The following is a 19,280-nucleotide window of genomic DNA, read 5'->3' on the forward strand; positions in this document are numbered from 1 at the left end:
TCGATTTTTCGATTTATTGATTTTTTAATTTTAAATTTGTCAATTATTCAATTTTAGACTTTTCGATTTTTCGATTTTGGCCTACTTCGATTTCTCAATTTTTTCGATTTTTCAATTTTCCAACTTCTCGATTTCTCGTTGTTTCGAATTTTTACTTTTCGGTTGAAGTTTCATTTTCTCGATTGTTCGATTTTTCAATAAGATTTTTAAATTTTACGTTTTTAATTTTTCATTTTTTCGATTTCTTGATGTTTCGATTTCTCGATTTTTCTATTTTTCGATATTAATTTTTTTAATGTTTTAGATTTTAGACGTTTCGTTTTCTCGATATAAAATTGAAAGAAACGTTGAAAAAATTGTGAAATGAAAAAACGAAAAATTATGATAGAGTCAAGAAAATGAAAATTAAAAAATGGGAAAAATGAAAAATAGAAATCAAAAACTTGAAAAATTAAGGAGACGAAAAATTAAAACATCGAAAAATTAAAAATTTAGAAACTGAAAAATAGAAAAAATTAAAGTTGCAAAAAACGAAAAATTATGAAATCCAAACATTGAAAAATGGAAACATTGAAAAATTAAGTCGAACATTTGAAAAATCCCAAAACTGAAATATCGAAAACCTGAGAAATTGGAAAGTCGAAAAATCGAAAAGTCGAAAAATCAAAAATTCAGAAAGTCGAAAAAGCAAAAAATCAATTAATCGAGAAATTGAGAAACCGAAAATTTAGAAAAGCCAAAAATTAAAAAACCAAAAAATTTATTAATCGAGAAATTGAGAAACTGAAAATTTAGAAACCCGAAAAATTGAAAAACCAAAAATTTGAAAAATTGTAAAACTGAAAATATCGGAATAGTCCAAACTGAACAATAACACAAACGAGAAATCGAAACTTCAAAAAAACGACCAATCGAAAATTAAAAAAAAAAACGAGAAATTGAAGAATCAACAAATTTAAAAATCCGCAAACAGAAATATCGAAAAATTGAAAAACCGAAAAAAGTAACAAGTGGAAGAATCGAAAAATCTAAAATTGTAAAATTCGAAAAACTGAAAAATTAATTAAATGGGGGAACTGAAAAATCGAAAAATTTAAAATACTGAAAAATTCGAAATTTTTTAATTTTTCAATTTTTAGTTTTTGCAATTTTTCGTTTCGGTTTTTTATTTTCTTTTTTTTTATTCGATGTTATAATTTTTTGTTTTCTCAGTTTTTCGATTTGCGATTTTTCAGTTATTTTCTTTTTGTTTCTTCAATTTTCAATTTTTCAATTTTCTGAATCTTTAATTTTTCATTAACTGCAAATTTTCGAATTGCAATTTCTGTTTCAGTTTTTTATTTTCTTTATTTTTACAATTTATCAATTTTGTCAATTTTTCGTTTCTTCAGTATTCGGATTTGCATTTTTCAATTATTCATTTTTATTTCTTCAGTTTTACTATATTCATCTCTTCGAGTTTTCATTTTTAAACTTTTCAGTTTTCCGATTTTCAAACTTTTGGATGTTAAAGTTTTCAGACTTCACAATTTTTCGATTAGTAATTAGTTTTTAATTTTTCAGTTTTTCAATTCTTCAATTTTTCCAACTGCAATTTTTCGTTTTGAATTTTATTTCTTTTATTTTATCAATTTTTCGATTTTTCAATGTTCCGATTTTATAATTTTTGTATTTTCAGTTTAATTTTTTTAATTTTTTGTTTTTTTAATTTTTTGATTTGCAATTTTTCAATTTTTCATTTTTTGTTTGGTCACTTTGACGGTATACATCTTTTTGAGTTTTCATTTTTAAATTTTTCAGTTTTTCGGTTTTCCAACTTTTGGATTTTTCAATTTTTAGATTTTACAATTTTTCGTTTAGTTTTTATTTTCCTTATTTTTTCAATTTGTCGGTTTTTCAATGTCCTGAATTTATAAATTTTTCTTCTTTTCAATGTAAATTTTCAGTTTTTGGATTATTCAATTTTTCGATTTTGCAATATTTCATCTCTTCAGTTTGGCGATTCGCAGCTTTTCGTTTCGTTTTTTTTATTTTTTCAATTTTTCAGTTTTTCAAAACCCTGATTTTTGCAATTTTTCTTTTTTCAGTCTAAAATTTTTCGATTTTTTGATTTGAAATTTTTGATTTCGGTTTTTCATTTTCTTTATTTTTACAATTTTTGATTTGCAATTTTTCAATTCATTTATTTTATTTCTTCAGTTTTACGATATGTATCTCTTCGAGTTTTCATTTTTAAACTTTTCAGTTTTCCGATTTTCCAACTTTTGGATGTTTCAATTTTTAGACTTTGCAATTTTTGGATTTGTAATTTCACGAGTTTCCAGTTTTTAATTTTTCAATTTTCTAGTTTTTCAGTTCTTCAATTTTTCGTGTTGGATTTTCTTTATTTTCAAAATTTTCGATTTTTCAATGTTCCGAATTTATAATTTTTTGTTCCTTCGATTTCATTTTTTTTAATTTTTCGTTTTAATTTTTTGATTTACAATTTTTCAGTTTTTCAATTCTTCAATTTTTCCAACTGCAATTTTTCGTTTCGGATTTTATTTCTTTTATTTTTTTTGAATTTCTCGATTTTTCAATGTTCCGATTATATAATTTTTTGTTTTTTCAGTTTAATTTTTTTAATTTTTCGTTTTTTTAATTTTTTGATTTGCAATTTTTCAATTTTTCATTTTTTATTTGTATCCATCTTTTTGAGTTTTCATTTTTAATTTTTTAGTTTTCCGGTTTTCCAAGTTTTGGATTTTTCAATTTTTAGATTTTACAATTTTTCGTTTAGTTTTTATTTTCGTTATTTTTTCAATTTGTCGGTTTTTCAATGTCCTGAATTTATAATTTTTCTTCTTTTCAATGTAAATTTTGAATTTTTGGATTATTCAATTTTTCGATTTGCAACTTTAAAATTTTTAAGTTTTCGTTTAATCAATTTTTCTAGTTTTCATAATAAATATCGATCTAATAATTAAAATTTTAATTTTTTTTCACCCTTTTAATTTTACAATTTTAGAATTTTTCCATTTCTCAATTATTGGATTTTAAAAATTTTTCATTTATGCGATTTTTCAATGTTTAATTTTTGCATTTTTCGATTTTTTGTTTGTTTTTTCTTCTTTTCAGTTTTTCGATTCATTTTTTTTCGATTTTTAAATTTCTCGGTTTTTAGTTTTTCAATGTTTTGATTTTTCGTTTCCCCAGTTCTTCGATTAGCAATTTTTCGATTTTATAATTTCCCACTTTTTCAGTTTTTCGATTTTTTAATTTTTGCCGGTTTTTATTTTGTATGATTTTTAATTTTTTGATTCTTCAGCTGTTCGATTTTTCAACTTTTTGAATAAAAAAACTGAAACATCGCAAAATTATAAAATTGAAAAATTAGAAATGAAAAAACGAAAAAATATAAAATGAAAACTTTGAAAAATCTAAAAATTAGAAATCAAGAACTTGAAAAATTGAAGAAACTTAAAAATCGAAAAACTGCAAAATCGAGAAAACGAAACATTGTAAAATCGAAATGTTGCAAATTAAGGCAATCGGATAGTTGAGAAATGCAAAAACTGCAAAATTGAAAAATTAAAAAAATTAAAAATCGAGACATCAGAGACTGAAAATTTAAAGAATTGAATAACTGAAAAATTATAAAAATGAAAAAAACGTTGAAAAAATAAGGGAAATGAATAAACGAAAAATTATGATATAGAGTCAAGAAAATGAAAATTAAAAGTTTTTGTTTTTCACTTTCTTTTTTAAAATTTTTCGGTTTTTAAGTTTTTAGATTTTTCGTTTTATGGATTTCTTAAATTTTAAATTTTTCGATTTTTCAATTGACTATTCAATTTCTTAATTTTCCAATTTTTCGATTTTTCGATTAATTGATTTTTTAATTTTAAATTTTTCAATTATTCTATTTTAAACTTTTCGATTTTTCGATTTTAGTCTACTTCAATCTCTCAATTTTTTCGATTTTTCAATTTTTCAACGTCTCGACATATCGATTTCTCGATTTTTTGATTTTTCAGTTTTTAAATTTTTCGACGTTTCGATTTCTCGTTTTTTCGATTTTTTACTTTTCGGCTTTTAGATTTTTCAATATTTCTATTTTTCAATTATCCGATTCTTCAATTTTTTAAATTCTGGAGTTTCATTTTCTCGATTGTTCGATTTTTCAATTCGATTTTTAAATTTTACATTTTTAATTTTTCATTTTTTCGATTTCTTGATGTTTAGATTTCTCGTATTTTCTATTTTTCGATATTTAATTTTTTAATGTTTTAGATTTTAAACGTTTCGTTTTCTCGATATAAAATTGAAAGAAACGTTGAAAAAACAAGGGAAATGAAAAAACGAAAAATTATGATAGAGTCAAGAAAATGAAAATTAAAAAATGGGGAAAATGAAAAATAGAAATTAAAACATCGAAAAATTAAAAATTTAGAAACTGAAAAATAGAAAAAGTTGCAAAAAACGAAAGCTTTTGAAACCCAAACATTGAAAAATTAAGGAAAATGAAAAAACAAAAAATTGTAATATCAAACAATTGGAAAAATCGAACTGATAAATCGAAAAATACAAATCTAAAAAACTGAAAAATTAAAATATCGAAACAATTAATAAATTTTAAATTTTAAAAAGTAAAAAATTAAAAAATCGAAAAGTCGAACATTTGAAAAATCCCAAAACTGAAATACCGAAAACCTGAGAAATTGGAAAGTCGAAATATCGAAAAATCGATTAATCCAGAAATGGAGAAACCGAAAATTTAGAAACGCCAAAAATTGAAAAACCAAAAAATTGACTTATTAATCGAGAAATTGGGAAACTGAAAATTTAGAAACCTCAGAAATTGAAAAACCGAAAAATTTAAAAACCAAAAAATTTAAAAATCGTAAAACTGAAATATCGAAATATTGCAAAACTGAAAAATAACAAAAACGAGAAATCGAAAATTAAAAGAAAACAGAAATTGAAGAATCAACAAATTGAAAAATCCGCAAAGACAAATATCGGAAAATTAAAAAATCGAAAAAAGTAGGATTTAAAATTCAAAAAACTGAAAAATTTTAAAATTCGGAGAACTGAAAAATTAAAAGTAATAAAAAATTCCAAAACTTGAATGTTGAAAAACTAAGAAATCGAACATTCGAAAAACTGAAAAATCGAGAAATCGAACTGAAAAATTGAAACATCGAAAAATAGAAACATCAAAATATCGAGAAATCAAAAAGTCGAAACGAAAAATTGAAAAATTTACATTAAAAAAAACGAAAAATTGAAAAATCGAAAAATTTATAACCGAAAAATTAAAAAGTCGAAAAGGCAAAAATTTTAAAATTCAAAAATTGAAAACCCGAAAAATCTAAAAGCGAGAAGTTGAAAACTCAACACGGATTCATACACCACCAATGCAGGAGTATCTTATTTTATAAAAATAAAAACAAATTTATCATCAAATTATTGGTGGGGATGATTAGCCAATTTTTAGTTGGGATTTTACCATCTACGTGATAGTCCTTCTACAAAATTTGACAACAATTGGGCCAGTGTTTCAAATATTATCTGTCTAAAAAAATCCAGATAGACGGTAAACAGACAGACGGAAACCTATTTCTTCGTACTCTAGGGATCATGAAAGGTCGAGAAAACACAAGAGTAGGGAGTCGCCCGATGAAGCCGATTACAATACTTCCTTAGCTTGCTTGTCAAGTAAAAAGCATTCACATTCACTCAAAAAAATGTCAAAAAAATTAAAGTACAATTTTCCTAACGTCTGTGTTTGCTTTCAATTTTTGCTCTCTCCTGAATTAAAATTTTACACTCTCCGAACTGTTTAAAAATGTCATTTGTCGGAAACTTTCACTGTTTATGGAATAAAAACCGAGCCTTTACTCTTTTAATGTCACACACTGCCTACAGTCATAAAGCATTCTTTTTACCCATAATTGAATTCACCCCTCCGATTCATTTTTCAACGTTAAAGCAAAATTCACCTAATTGAACCTTTGCAATCTAGCAAAAAACAACCACAGTCAATCGGCTAAATTAGTTTATCTTTTGCGGCACTCAAGAAGCCCACCCACGCGAAATTTTCTTTAAAATTTGCATTATCCTCGTTCCATGACAGTTTAATTGGAGAACGTGTTATTTATCGGCGGTAATTCCAACAATTACCCATCTAATATGCAACTGCAGTTTAAATTCAGGCCTATTTGTAACAAATCTAGCATGGAATGGGGTTCTGCGGCCCATTTGAACGTCAAGGTTTTGAAAGGAGGCGTTATCTTTAACAGAAGCTGAAATGTGTAAGAATGTGAGTATTGTGCGTGGAAATGAGTGCTTCACATCACGCATTCAAAATGCCAGAGGTAAATACTTCTATTTTTATTTCATTTGGATGGTGTTTTCATTGGGAATTCAGAATTTCGCCAATAATTGAAAGTCAATTATTTCAGTAATTTTTATCTCTTGGAATCGCGGCCGAATTTAGTTAAATAGCAGCGGTGTATTATTGCAGTAGACACAGTTTAATCTGTAAATTAACTGCAGAGTTTCAGTCGCTTCAAACTCGTCCTTATTAAATCTGAACAACCGCAAAACACGAAATTATAAAAGCAAATGACATCTCTCCCTAGATTCCCCTTCCTGGTGGAATAAAGGTGCGGCAGTGGTGGATAATTAGGTAATCTACATAAAATAACAACAATAAAATAAGTTTTCAATGTAATTTGGACACATTTTCCTAATAAAATTTCAAGTCGATGAAACTTTCGCTCGGTGAAAGTATATTTCAAGAATAATTAATGAGATAAGTGGGGTGGCTTGAAGCAAAGTTAAATTTAACAGCAGTCCGACGTATGAAAGATTTAAAAACTACCATTGTAGTTAAGTGTCTACGTACCTTCGGGTAAATTTTTTGCGAAAGAAAAATGGCGTGCTTTAGAAACTGAAAAAAGCAAAAGATCGAGATATTCAGCGTTTTACAGAAGCTTGTCTAAATAGATAAACGGAGAAATGTTGATTCTCGATTTCTCGATACATTTGAAATGTACATATTGACTTACGTTTGTATATACAATACAGTTTGGTTTACTCTGGAGGACACCATTTATTATTAAAATTGTTTATTAACCTTAGTTAAAGTACTAACTGATAAACTTTATCACTTTCATCACTTTCGTGAGAACACAATAAAATTACTGGTTGGAAAAAAATGTGCGGGCATCTCCTGTGTGTATGTAATGTAATATTTTGATTGCAGAGGCTCGTATTCGAAAACTTGAGCACGAATTCATTCTCTGACTTATGCCAGTGTATTAGTCGATTAAACGACATGTTGTAGGAAATGGTTCAAATAACCAAGTTTTTTCGAACGTTGGGTCCAGTTACTTATTTAGCAACCGATTTTTTGTTTCCTTAATTCTCAAGAATCGTACCTACACCAAGGATAAACACGTAACCGGTGTAGAATTCTATCTACAAGACATCCGCCCCAATCAGTATCGGCGTAACCAAGTAATCGATTCTTTGAGTACCTAATTAGAAGTTAAGCCAACATTGTGTGCTCCTTTCAAATAACATATAATTGTTTTCAGAACTGGTCGGTGTTTTTAACCAAAAAAATAAATAAATAACTGAGAACTGTATTTCCTTTCAAATAACGGGGTTATTAATCAAAACAGTTTTGATTTAACTAAGTACACCTATCACGTAGATTATTCGAAGTCGCAGTAAATAGATTTTTACTTACCGAGCATAGGCTAGGAACCGATAGAGTATGAAACAGTAAGTGTCCCGTTTACGTCTGTCTACCTGTTTGTCTGTCGAATTTTTATTTGACAGATAAATAATCGTCGAAACTACCGGACCGATTTTTGTTCAATTTTGTACGTATATTAGGGATATCATATAGATGGTAAAACGCTAACCAAAATTTGACTAATCATCCCCACCAATATTTTAATGACGTCATCTCAAATGATTTTATTTTAAAATGATTTAAATATTATGCAATAATATACTCCTATGCTTGAGGTGTACGAATCCCCATTTTACAAAACCAAATTTTGTAATTTTTCGAAAAAGCTGGAGATAAACTTCGACCAATTTTTTCTATTATAACCAATTCTTAATTTTTTTTCGACTTCTCATATTTTCGATTTATTAATTTCTCGGTTTATCAGTTTTTGAATTTTTCGATTTTTCGATTTTTGTTGTTTCGATTTCTCGATTTTTCAGTTCTTTGATATTTCTAGTTTTTAATTTTAGATTTTTTTAAATTGTACAGTTTTCGATTTTTCAATTTTTCGATTTTACGATTTTTTAATATTTCGATTTCTTGACATCTTGGTTTTCCGAGTTTTAAAATTTTTGACTTCGATTTATAGATTCCTCGGTTTTTCAAGTTTCCGATTTCTCAATTTTTCAACATTTCAGTTTTGGAAATTTTCCCATTTCTGTTTTTTTCAATTTCTCTATATTTTAATTCTTCGATTTTTTGATATTTCGATTGCCTGATCTTTCAATTTTTCGACTTTTCGATTTTTCAAAATTTCTATTTAAATTTTTTTTTGGTTTCTCAATTTGTCGATATTCCGATGATTCAATTTTTCGATTATTCCATGTCTCTGAAATTTTTCAGTTCTATTGTAATAGAAATGAAAAATTTTTTTCAACACGTTTTTTCAATTTTAATCTTTACAATTGTTCGTTTCTTCAGTTTTTCGATATGCAGTTTTTCGTTTCGGTTTTTCATTTTTAGGTTTTTTCAATTTTTCAATTCTTCAATTTTCCGATTTGCAATTTTTCGTTTCGGTTTTTATTTTCTTTGTTCTTACAATTTTTTTATTTTTCAATATTCCAATTTTATATTTTTTTATTTTTTTTATTTTTCATTTCACAAAACCAAATTTTGTAATTTTTCAAAAAAGCTGGAGATGGTTTATTTATTCTATTGCAGGGATGAGGAAAGTGCTGTCGACATAACCTTCCACCAATTTTTTCTATAACCATAATTCTTAAATTTTTGGTGTTTCAATTTGAGATTTTGCAATTTTTGGATTTAGAGTTTCACGGGTTTTCAATTTTTCATTTTTCAATTTTTTGATTTCTCGATTTATCGAGATTTGGGTGTTTCGATGTTTCGATTGTTTAGTTTCTCGATTTTTCAATTTTTCGATATTTCGATTAGTCGATTAATTAATTTTCGATTTTGGCCTATTTGACATCTCAAATTTTTGATTTCTCGATTTCTCCATGTATCAGTTTTAGAATTCTACGATTTTTCGATTTGTCGATTTTTAAATTTTAGATTTTTAAATTTTTCATTTTTTCGATTTTTGTTGTCTTGATCGCGATTTTTCAACTTTTGTATATTTTAACTTTTCAATATTTTAAATTTTAGATTTTTCGATTCCTCGATTTTTCAGTTTTTTGATATTTCTAGTTTTTAATTTTTCGATTTTTTTAAATTTTACATTTTTTAATTTTTCAATTTTTCGATTTTACGATTTTTTAATATTTCGATTTCTTGAAATCTTGGTTTTCCGAGTTTTAAAATTTTTCGACTTTTCGATTTATAGATTCCTCGATTTTCCTATTTCTGGTTTTTTCAATTTCTCGATATTTTAATTCTTCGATTTTTTGATATTTCGATTGCTTGATCTTTTGATTTTTCGCCTTTTCGGATTTCGCCTTTTCGATTTTCCAAAATTTCTATTTTTAAAATTTTTTTGATTGTTATTATAAATAAATACATTTTTATATATTAAAATTCTTCAATTTGCAATTTCAAGAATTGTCAATTTTTAGTTTTTTAATTTTTCGATCTTTCAATGTTTCCTTTCTTCAGTTTTTCGATGTTTCCATTTTTCAATGTTTCGACTTTGTAATTTCTTGTTTTTTCAGTTTCAATTTTTTCAAGTTTTCGATTGGCAATCAATTTTTCAATTTTTCATATTTTATTTCTTCAATTTTACAATATCTCTTCGAGTTTTCATTTTTAAATTTTGTTATTTTTCGATTTACAATTTCACGGGTTTTCAGTTTTAAATTTTTCAATTTTTCAATTCTTCAATGTTCCGATTCGCAATTTTTCGTTTCGGTTTTATATTTTCTTTGTTCTTGCAATTTTTCTATTTTTCAATGTTCCAATTTTGTAATTTTTTGTTTTTTCAATTTTTCATTTCACAAAACCAAAATTTGTAATTTTTCAAAAAAGCTGAAGATGATTTATTGTACTGCAGGGGTAAAGAAAGTGCTGCCGAAATAAACTTCGACCAATTTTTTCTATAACCATTAAAATTCTTAAATTTTTGGTGTTTCAATTTGAGATTTTGCAATTTTTCGATTTGCAATTTCACGGGTTTTTATTTTTAATTTTTCAATTTTGATTTCTCGATTTATCGAGATTTGGATGTTTTGATTGTTCAGTTTCTCGATTTTTCAATTTTTCGATATTTCGATTAGTCGATTAATTAATTTTTCGATTTTGGCCTATTTGACATCTCAAATTTTTGATTTCTCGATTTCTCTCTCCATGTATCCGTTTTACAATTTTTCGATTTTTCGATTTGTCGATTTTTAAATTTTAGATTTTTAAATTTTCCATTTTTTCGATTTTTGTTGTTTTGATCGCGATTTTTCAACTTTTGTATATTTTAATTTTTCAATATTTTAAATATTAGATTTTTCGATTTCTTAATTTTTCAGTTCTTTGATATTTCTAGTTTTCAATTTTTCGATTTCTTTAAATTTTACATTTTGGCAGCAGGTGACGCCATCAAATTGTTGTTCAGACTAATTTCAGTTAGCGCTGTACCAGCTATTTTTTCATTCTCTGCAGTCGTTCCACATTCCTTATTACAATATTTCCATAGCTTACGCTCTTAAAGTAAAAACGGTGGGTGGGCGGGGCCACTTTAAAATTTTTATTTAATCGTAAATTTTATTAATGATTGAAGAAGATTTTTGGGTTGGCAGTTCTGAATTATTGGCAATAGTGTTAGCATGCAGTTGTCAATTTTGACATGAGCCTAAAAAACGAATCAAAAGATGGCAGCTACTGAATTAGTACCAAAAATTTCATATGACATCATGCATACCATCATAAAATTTTATACAATTTTGACTCTTTTGTGAAAATTTGGATATCTAGGTAAAAAAATCAAGGTAGATTCATGAACTACAAACGGAGGAGTATGTTCTTTTGTAAAATTTAAATAGCTTTTACCACGCAAACTTTTGAGGTGACGCCATTAAATTGTTGATCGGACAAATTTTAGTTAGCGCTTTACCAGTTACACGATATTCCTAAAATTTGACAATTATCAGTACAGTAGTTTCGGAGATTATCCGTCTAACAGACGACAGATGACAAAAAACAGAGAGTTGGAAACGGAGGACCTATTTTTTCATTCTCAGGAACCCATGAAAACGAAACCAGTCGTTCCACATTCCTTATTACTCTACAATATTTCCCTGACTTACGCTCAGAAAATAAAAACGAAGATAATAAAGAAATGGTTGGCAACTATTGAATTAGGCCAAAATTTCAATTTGACATCAGACATGCCATCATAAAATTTTAGATATATTACCAGCTTAAAAGTCCCCAATTACTTACAACTATACAATTTCAGACACAGTAGAGAACAATAAATCTGACATATCTACCAATAACACCCACGTGTTATTATTATCAGCCCATCAAACTATAAAAAACACATACACATAATATGAAAACACCAAAAAATCATAATATCAATGAAAACCGCGGTCGCGCCAATAAAATAAGCATCGATTTGCCCGTAACTTTTAGATCAGATAATAACATTTACATTATCGAACACACGAAGCGAATGAATTTAATAATCACCACAAAAAATCTGTGAAATCAATTTTTCTCAATGAAATTATATACAAAAAAACGGTGATTCAGACACGTGATAAAATACATAACGTATTTTATTTACATCTCCCAAATCTCGTAATTAATATCTGGAATTTTTCTGTAATGTTGACGCAAGCTTGAGACTCACTTGAGATACCAGAGTCAACATAAAAAGTAGCCTTTGATCACACAGAGTCGCGGCTGTTGAATTTAATTCATCTCGCGATGTCATTTATATATTATTATTTATTTAAACCGACGCTGGTTTTATTTATTTTTTCTTCTGAAACCTGGTTGCTTCTACAAAGTGGCTGTAATTTGAACACTAATTAAAAATATATTATTAAAAACCTAATTAGGTTAAAAATAAAAACCTGGATTCCGTATTGTCATAGCTCAGAGTTCATTACAAGCAAGCGAAAAACAGGTAGACAATGAAATTCACTAGTTTCAACCCGAACAAATTTCAGTCACCAAAAAACGATCAAATATAACCCACTTTAGTTGTCGTATCTTTTCGTAACTCATTTACTTTGAACGTAAATTGCGAATATAATATATTTTTTGCAAAAGTTGGGAATTTAATTACGTCAAGGTTTCATTACAGTACAACAAGTCTATTCGTTTTAATTCGCATAGTTATTAAGTATTGAGGGATAAAACAAAACTTTTCTCGCTTTGCCTATGGATTTTCAATAACTAAATTTAATTTATAAAGGTGAGTTCTTAATTTACTACATTATTTACGAGATTATTTGAGTTGGTAGGTGCGCTGAAACTTATTCTCCAATATTTCAGGTTTGGGGATATTTATAGCTTGGGAACGTTGGCCTAAAGTGACGTCAAATTTCAAGCTGAGGAGGCGCCAATTAATTATTTAGATGGTGGTTAAACGAAGAAGCACAAATTTCCTGGTTGTAGTACACAACTTATTTATTTAATTTAATATTTCGTTATCATTGTGTATTCAAATGAGAGGATTTAAAAAATAATAACCCCAATAAACCCCTTCTCAATAAATCCATATGTTTGAAGATTAATAACAATAAAATGAAGGTTCTAATAAACTTTAATGTGTTATCATAATTCAACCGACTCGTCAAACAAGGAATGAAGAATTTTAGATCCCATTTTTATGATTTCGCAGGTAAAAATGAATTAAAAACAACGTACGCAACCTGAAACGGTCCAAATGAATTTTGTAACAACTTCAAATTGATGCTCTATATTTAATTATTATTATCCACCACACACGAATAAATCCAAAAAAAAAACCTCAATTCACTAAAAAAACCGCTTTAAAAACCAGCATCAAATTCAATAAACCCCAAAATAGCTGTACTTACTGCAACTTTAACCCTTGCTTGTCCAGATTACGCAGTAATAAACCAACCCCTTCAAATTACCAAATTATTACCCTAACTTTACGCCGTGTCAACACTCAGCTCCAATATTTATTTTAGTGTTTTTTCTAGATAAGACGCTCATCTTTACGTCTCCGAAGCAAGAAGCAGTTAATTCAAATAGCCCCTCGGGCACTGGAAGGAACAACACGAAGTTATGGCAGAATCGACCTTCGTGTTCAAAGCTGCAAATATAAATACCGCGGCTGCAAAGTAAAACTTGAAGAGGAAGAAATAAAAGCTCACGAGAAGGAGTGTCGATATCGGTGGTTTAAGTGCGAAGGACGTAAATTTGCCGCCTGGAACTGTAGTTTTAAAGGATATCGCGAAGACGTAATGAACCATTTTAGGAGAATCCATCCGGAAAGGACGTACATGAAGGTCGGTTCAAAAAGCAATGATTTATAAATGTAGATGCGTGACAAGTGTATCGACAAAAGTTGATGTTTTCGGTGTGCTTAGTGTTTCATGCAAAAATAAATTATGCACTGTTATTTTGCTGCGTTATCGTGGCTTTTTTACGCGTTAATTAAATTTGCTCGTGTGAAATAGTAGCTTTTAAAAATTCTTCCACTAATTCATACAAAGAGACAAAGATTATGATCTAAATTTTTGAGGACGCACTGCTGCTGGTTGTCTTTGAAGTGTATGGCCTTTATATATCAACGTCCGCATTTATTGTGCCAGCACTAATCTAAATACAAGTTTGCACAACTTATTTAACGGCCGTTGCTTTAATACGATCACCTTGAAATAGAATGTTTCAACCACCACGTTTACGTTTGTTTAATTCAAATATTATGTTAGATTTCGACGAACAGCAAATTATTAACTCGAAAATTAAACATTTCTACTCATTTATGATAATCATAGTCATAATTATGTTTTACTAGCAGTAGTTTTCATAATAACGTTCGTTATATCAATATATTTCTAGGGAAAACATTCTGGCTAAATATTACAAACTACCCGTAAATTTATTGTCTCGCTGTTAGTAATCAATAGTAATTAATATTTATTGTCTAACATTTATAGAAAACTCGGCCCCAATTGATTAATTTAAAACTTCAGCAAAATTCGAAACTTTCAAACATTTTTATTGTCTCTTCTTCAGGTTCAGAACATTATCGACATGAGCATGACTTTCGGCCGCGACTCCTACGACATCGAGCTCATACAAAAGCGCAAACAGCTCTTCTGGTTCAAGCACCGCCTCCTCAGCAAAGAAAAAATCGCCTACTGGCTGTGCCAATACGTAGGTCCCCAAGACGAAGCCCTGACCTACTGCTACGACTTCGTAATCAGCGACGAGGTCCGGAAATTCGCCGTAACCGAATTGTGTTATACAGACGCTCTGGATGCAGATGAAATTTACGAATCCGGAAAATGTGTCGTTATGACGTTCGATCAAATTAAGAGCTTTATGACTGGAGCGAGGAACATCCACGTGTACTTCAGAATTAAGAAAAACGTCAAAGCTAGACGGTGACTGGAATTACTGGATTAATAAACGCGGTTTGCGCATACATTTTTTTATGAAATATTTAAACTGATAATAATTAAACAACGCATTGGTGCAAATAAATTTGTAAAAACTCAATTCAATTCTATATAAAAATATCGACCCTTTTTGGACAAATCTTACAAAATTTATCTAAAAAGATTTTTTTGCAAATAAGTTACTTTCGGCCTCATTTCTTCGTAAACTTTTACCATTTTTCCAGAATTGCCCAACGAATTGTGGCTATTTTTGGGATTTAAAAAAAAATTGAATTTCAAACCAAATATTTCTAAAATCTTGCTTCGGGACACTTTTGATTTTGTTTTAAATCTTAGATTCTACCGCTTGTCAAAATAGAATTCAGTTCCAATTTTATAATTTTTTTCTACAATCTTATAGGCAAGACGTAGCCCCGCCCACCCACCCCCTCTTCATTCTAACGACCACCTTTAATATTCTTCAGTCTTATCTTAGCAAGTACTAGGACCATCCACCCGCCCCCATTTTTCTTATAAAGTACGTCATTTGCCAAAAATTAGTGTTATCTTGGCCGGTACTAGCCCCGCCCACCCGCCCTCTATTTTCTTAGAAGATATGTCATATGCCAAAATCAGTTTTATCCTATCAAGTACCAGCCCCAACCATCCGCTGTTTATTTTGCAATCAGCACGCCGAGATCTTGATTTTTTTGTAGATTTTTACATAACTTTTTCATAAATAGCAATTTTTAGGTAATTTAAATTTTCAAATTTGATTAAATTCAAATATTTCGAAAATCCTGGTCCAGGACAAGTTTTGTTTCTCCAGAGTCTCCAGAGATATATCTCACATTTTTTTTTGTAGTTTTAGGAAACTTCGCCAAAAGCTCATTTTTTCAATAAATATGAAATTTCTGACCTTCTTCCGAGCACCTTCGAAAATTACATACCAAAAAACCTCTTTTGTTGATCTCGACATCGAGAAGTTGTTTTCAGCTCTATTTCTTCGAAAATAGCTACCATTTTTTCAAAATCGCCAAAATGAAATACGGCAATAACTTTTAGGTCAATTGGAATTTTTGAATTTGGTTGAACGCGAATATTTCGAAAATGTTGGTCCAAAAAAAGTTATATTTTTGGATTCCGCTTTTTGTAGATTTTTGTGCCAATTCCCCAAAAGCTCACTTTTTCAATGAATATGAAATTTTTGACCTTCTTTCTTCTGAGTACCTTCGAAAATTATTAAAAAACCTTGTATTGTTAATTGGTTAATCGAAAAATTGAAACATCGAAACCTCGAAAAACTGGAAAATCGAGAAATCGAAAGCTCGAGCAAACATTTAAAAACTGAAAAAATAAAATATCGGAAAATTTAAAACTCCTCAAATTGAAATTTTCAAATCGAAAAATCAAGCAAGAATTTAAAAAATCGAAACATTGAAGAATCGAAAAATCAAAAAATGGTAAAATCTAAAAATCTATTGAAAGGCTGAGAAATCGAAACTTCTAATAAATAAAAAATCTAAAATTTAAAATTTCGAAAAATTGAAAACAAAAAAATGCAGAAATCGAAAAATCTAAAATTTAAAATAGAAAAACTAAATGTTGACAAATAAAAAAATCCAGAAATCGAAACATCAAAAAATCGAAAAATTAATAATAAAGTAAATAAAGCGATAAGGTGAAAAATTGAAGAAAAATTGAACAATTGAAGAAAATAAATCAAACAATTCCAAACTTCAAATAACGAAAAACTGAGCAAGGGAAAAATTGAAAAAAAAAAATAGAAAATTCGAGAAGTCGAAACTTCGAAAATTGAGAAAAAGAAAAATCGTAGTCAATTTTAAAAATCGGAAACCAAGAAATCAAAAAATTGAAATAAAGTTGAAGAATAACAAAATCGAAAAAATGAAACATCAAAAAAATCGTACAATTAAAATTTGAAAAATTTCCCAGTTCTGTTATTTTTAAAATCGAAAAATTCATACATGAAAAAATAAAAAAATCATAAAATCAAAAACTGAAAAATTAAAAAACAATATATCGAAAAATGTATAATATAAAAAACCGAAAAATCTAAACATTGAATTGAAAAATTGAAACATCCAGAAATTGAGAAGTCTTAAAACTGAATTAGTTAATCGAAACTGGAAAAATTGGAAAATCGAAAAATCGAAAAGCCAAAAAACCGGGAAATCGAAGCATCGAAAAATTCAAAAATAAACATCGAGAAAACGAAACGTCGAAAATCGAAATCGCATGGAATCAACAAATTAAAAACTAAAAATTGAATAATTTAAAATTTAACAAATCAAATGTTCAATAATCGAAACATCAAGCAAAAATTTTAAAAATCGAAATTACCATTTTTCGAAAATGTTGGTCCTAGAAAAGTTATGTTTTTGGATTCTGCTTTTTTGTAGATTTTTGGGCAAATTCCCCAAAAGCTCACTTTTTCAATGAATATGAAATTTTTGACCTTCTTTCTTCCGAATACCTTCGAAAATTATTAAAAGACCTTGTATTGTTGATCTCGACATCCAAAAGTTGTTTTGAGCTCCAGTTCCTCGAAAATTGCAAAAATCAAATATGACAATTTTTAGATTAAATTCAATTTTCGAGTTTGAGTAACTTCGAATTTCCGAAAATGTTGATCCAATACACATTATGTTTTTGGATTCTGCTGGTTGAGGTCTATATCCTAGAATTTTTTATAGATTGTTGGGAAAATTTGTCAAAAGCTCACTTTTTCAGTGAATTTTTGACCTTCTCCCTAGCACCTTCCAAAAATTACTAAGAGACTTTCGTTTGTTGATCTCGACATCCAGAATTTGTTTTCAGCTCTATTTCTTCGAAAATAGCTACCATTTTTCCAAAATCGCCAAAATGAAATACGGCAATAACTTTTGGGGTAATTTGAATTTTTGAATTTGGTTGAATGCGAATATTCCGAAAGTGTTGGTCCAAAAAAGTTATGTTTTTGGATTCCGCTTTTTGTAGATTTTTGGGCCAATTCCCTAAAAGTTCACTTTTTCAATGAATATGAAATTTTTGACCTTCTTCTGAGTACCTTCGAAAATTTTTAAAAGACCTTGTATTGTTAATCTCGACATCCAAAAGTTGTTTTGAGCTCCATTTTCTCGAAAATTGCTAAAATTAAATATGGCAATTTTTAGATTAAATTCAATTTTCGAGTTTGAGTAAATTCGAATTTCCGAAAATGTTGATTCAATACAAGTTATGTTTTTGGATTCTGCTGATTGAGATCTATATCCTAGAATTTTTTGTAGATTGTTGGGAAAATTTGTCAAAAGCTCACTTTTTCAGTGAATTTTTGACCTTCTCCCTAGCACCTTCCAAAAATTACTAAGAGACTTCCTTTTGTTGATCTCGACACCCAGAAGTTGTTTTCAGCTTCGAAAATAGCTATCATTTTTCCAAAATCGCCAAAATGAAATACGGCAATAATTTTTAGGTTAATTGGAATCTTTGAATTTGGTTGAACGCGAATATTTCGAAAATGGTTGGTTGGTCCAAGAAAAGTTATGTTTTTGGATTCTGCTTTTTTCTAGATTTTTGGACAAATCCCCCAAAAGCTCACTTTTTCAATGAATATGAAATTTTTTACCTTCTTCTGAGTACCTTCGAAAATTATTAAAAGACCTTGTATTGTTGATCTCGACATCCAAAAGTTGTTTTGAGCTCCAGTTTCTCGAAATCATTTTTCCAGAATCGCCAAAATAAAATATGGTAATTTTTAGGGATAATTTAAATTTTCGAATATTTCGAAAATCTTGGTCCAGGACAAGTTATATTTTTGTGTTCTGGTCTCGAGATCCATATCTCAGAAGTTTTTGTAGTTTTGGACAACTTCGCCAAAAGCTCATATTTTTCAATGAATATGAAAGTTTTGACCTTCTTCCGAGCACCTTCGAAAATTACTTATCAAAAAACGTCCTCTTTTTTTCAGCTCTATTTCTTCGAAAATAGGTACCATTTTTCCAAAATGGCCTAAATAAAATATGGCAATAATTTTTCATTTAATTTAAATTTCTGAATTTGGTTGAATTCGAATATTTCGAAAATCTTGATCCAAAAAAAGTTGTTTAGATTCTGCTTTTTGTAGATTTTAGGCAAATCATCCAAAGCTCACTTTTTCAATGAATATGAAATATTTGACATACTCTCGAGCACTTTCGAAAATTGCTACATAGTGTTGATCTGGACATCCAGAAACTGTGTTCTGCTCCACTTTTTCGAACAGAACTATCGGAATTGTCAAAATGAAATCTTGCAATTTTTAAGTTAATTTAAATTTTCGAATTTGAGTGAATTAGAATATTTCGAAAATGTTTATCCAAGTCATGTTTTTGGATTTTGCTCGTCGAGATCTATATCCCAGAATTTTTTGTAGATTTTTAGGAAAATTCGCCAACAAAGTTCATTATTTCATTGAATTAAACAATTTCTAAAATTTCTAAAATACATCCTTTTATTGATCTCGACATCGAGAAGTT

The 19,280-nt window shown here is 28.4% G+C and overlaps 1 protein-coding gene across 1 annotated transcript; it reads left to right on the top strand.

Annotated features, from left to right (window-relative positions):
• Window positions 1-6,174: 6,174 nt before the first annotated feature.
• On the top strand, window positions 6,175-14,773 carry LOC135139634 (uncharacterized). Its single transcript, XM_064069934.1, has 3 exons — window positions 6,175-6,255; window positions 13,357-13,665; window positions 14,399-14,773. The coding sequence occupies exons 1-3, from the start codon at window positions 6,175-6,177 to the stop codon at window positions 14,771-14,773; spliced, it is 765 nt and encodes a 254-aa protein (XP_063926004.1).
• Window positions 14,774-19,280: the final 4,507 nt, after the last annotated feature.

The sequence above is a fragment of the Zophobas morio genome, unplaced genomic scaffold, assembly GCF_036711695.1.
Source record: "Zophobas morio isolate AGI-343-1 ecotype UQ-CSIRO unplaced genomic scaffold, CSIRO_AGI_Zmor_V1 ptg000031l, whole genome shotgun sequence".
NCBI classification, from domain to species: Eukaryota; Metazoa; Arthropoda; class Insecta; order Coleoptera; family Tenebrionidae; genus Zophobas; species Zophobas morio.

Excerpts from the sequence above, each read along its gene's own strand:
- LOC135139634 (XM_064069934.1), top strand. The coding sequence starts at position 6,175 with ATGCAACTGCAGTTTAAATTCAGGCCTATTTGTAACAAATCTAGCATG. Across the intron at positions 6,256-13,356 it reads CGGCCCATTTGAACGTCAAG|ATAAGACGCTCATCTTTACG; the intron begins GTTTTGAAAGGA and ends TGTTTTTTCTAG. Across the intron at positions 13,666-14,398 it reads CGGAAAGGACGTACATGAAG|GTTCAGAACATTATCGACAT; the intron begins GTCGGTTCAAAA and ends TCTCTTCTTCAG.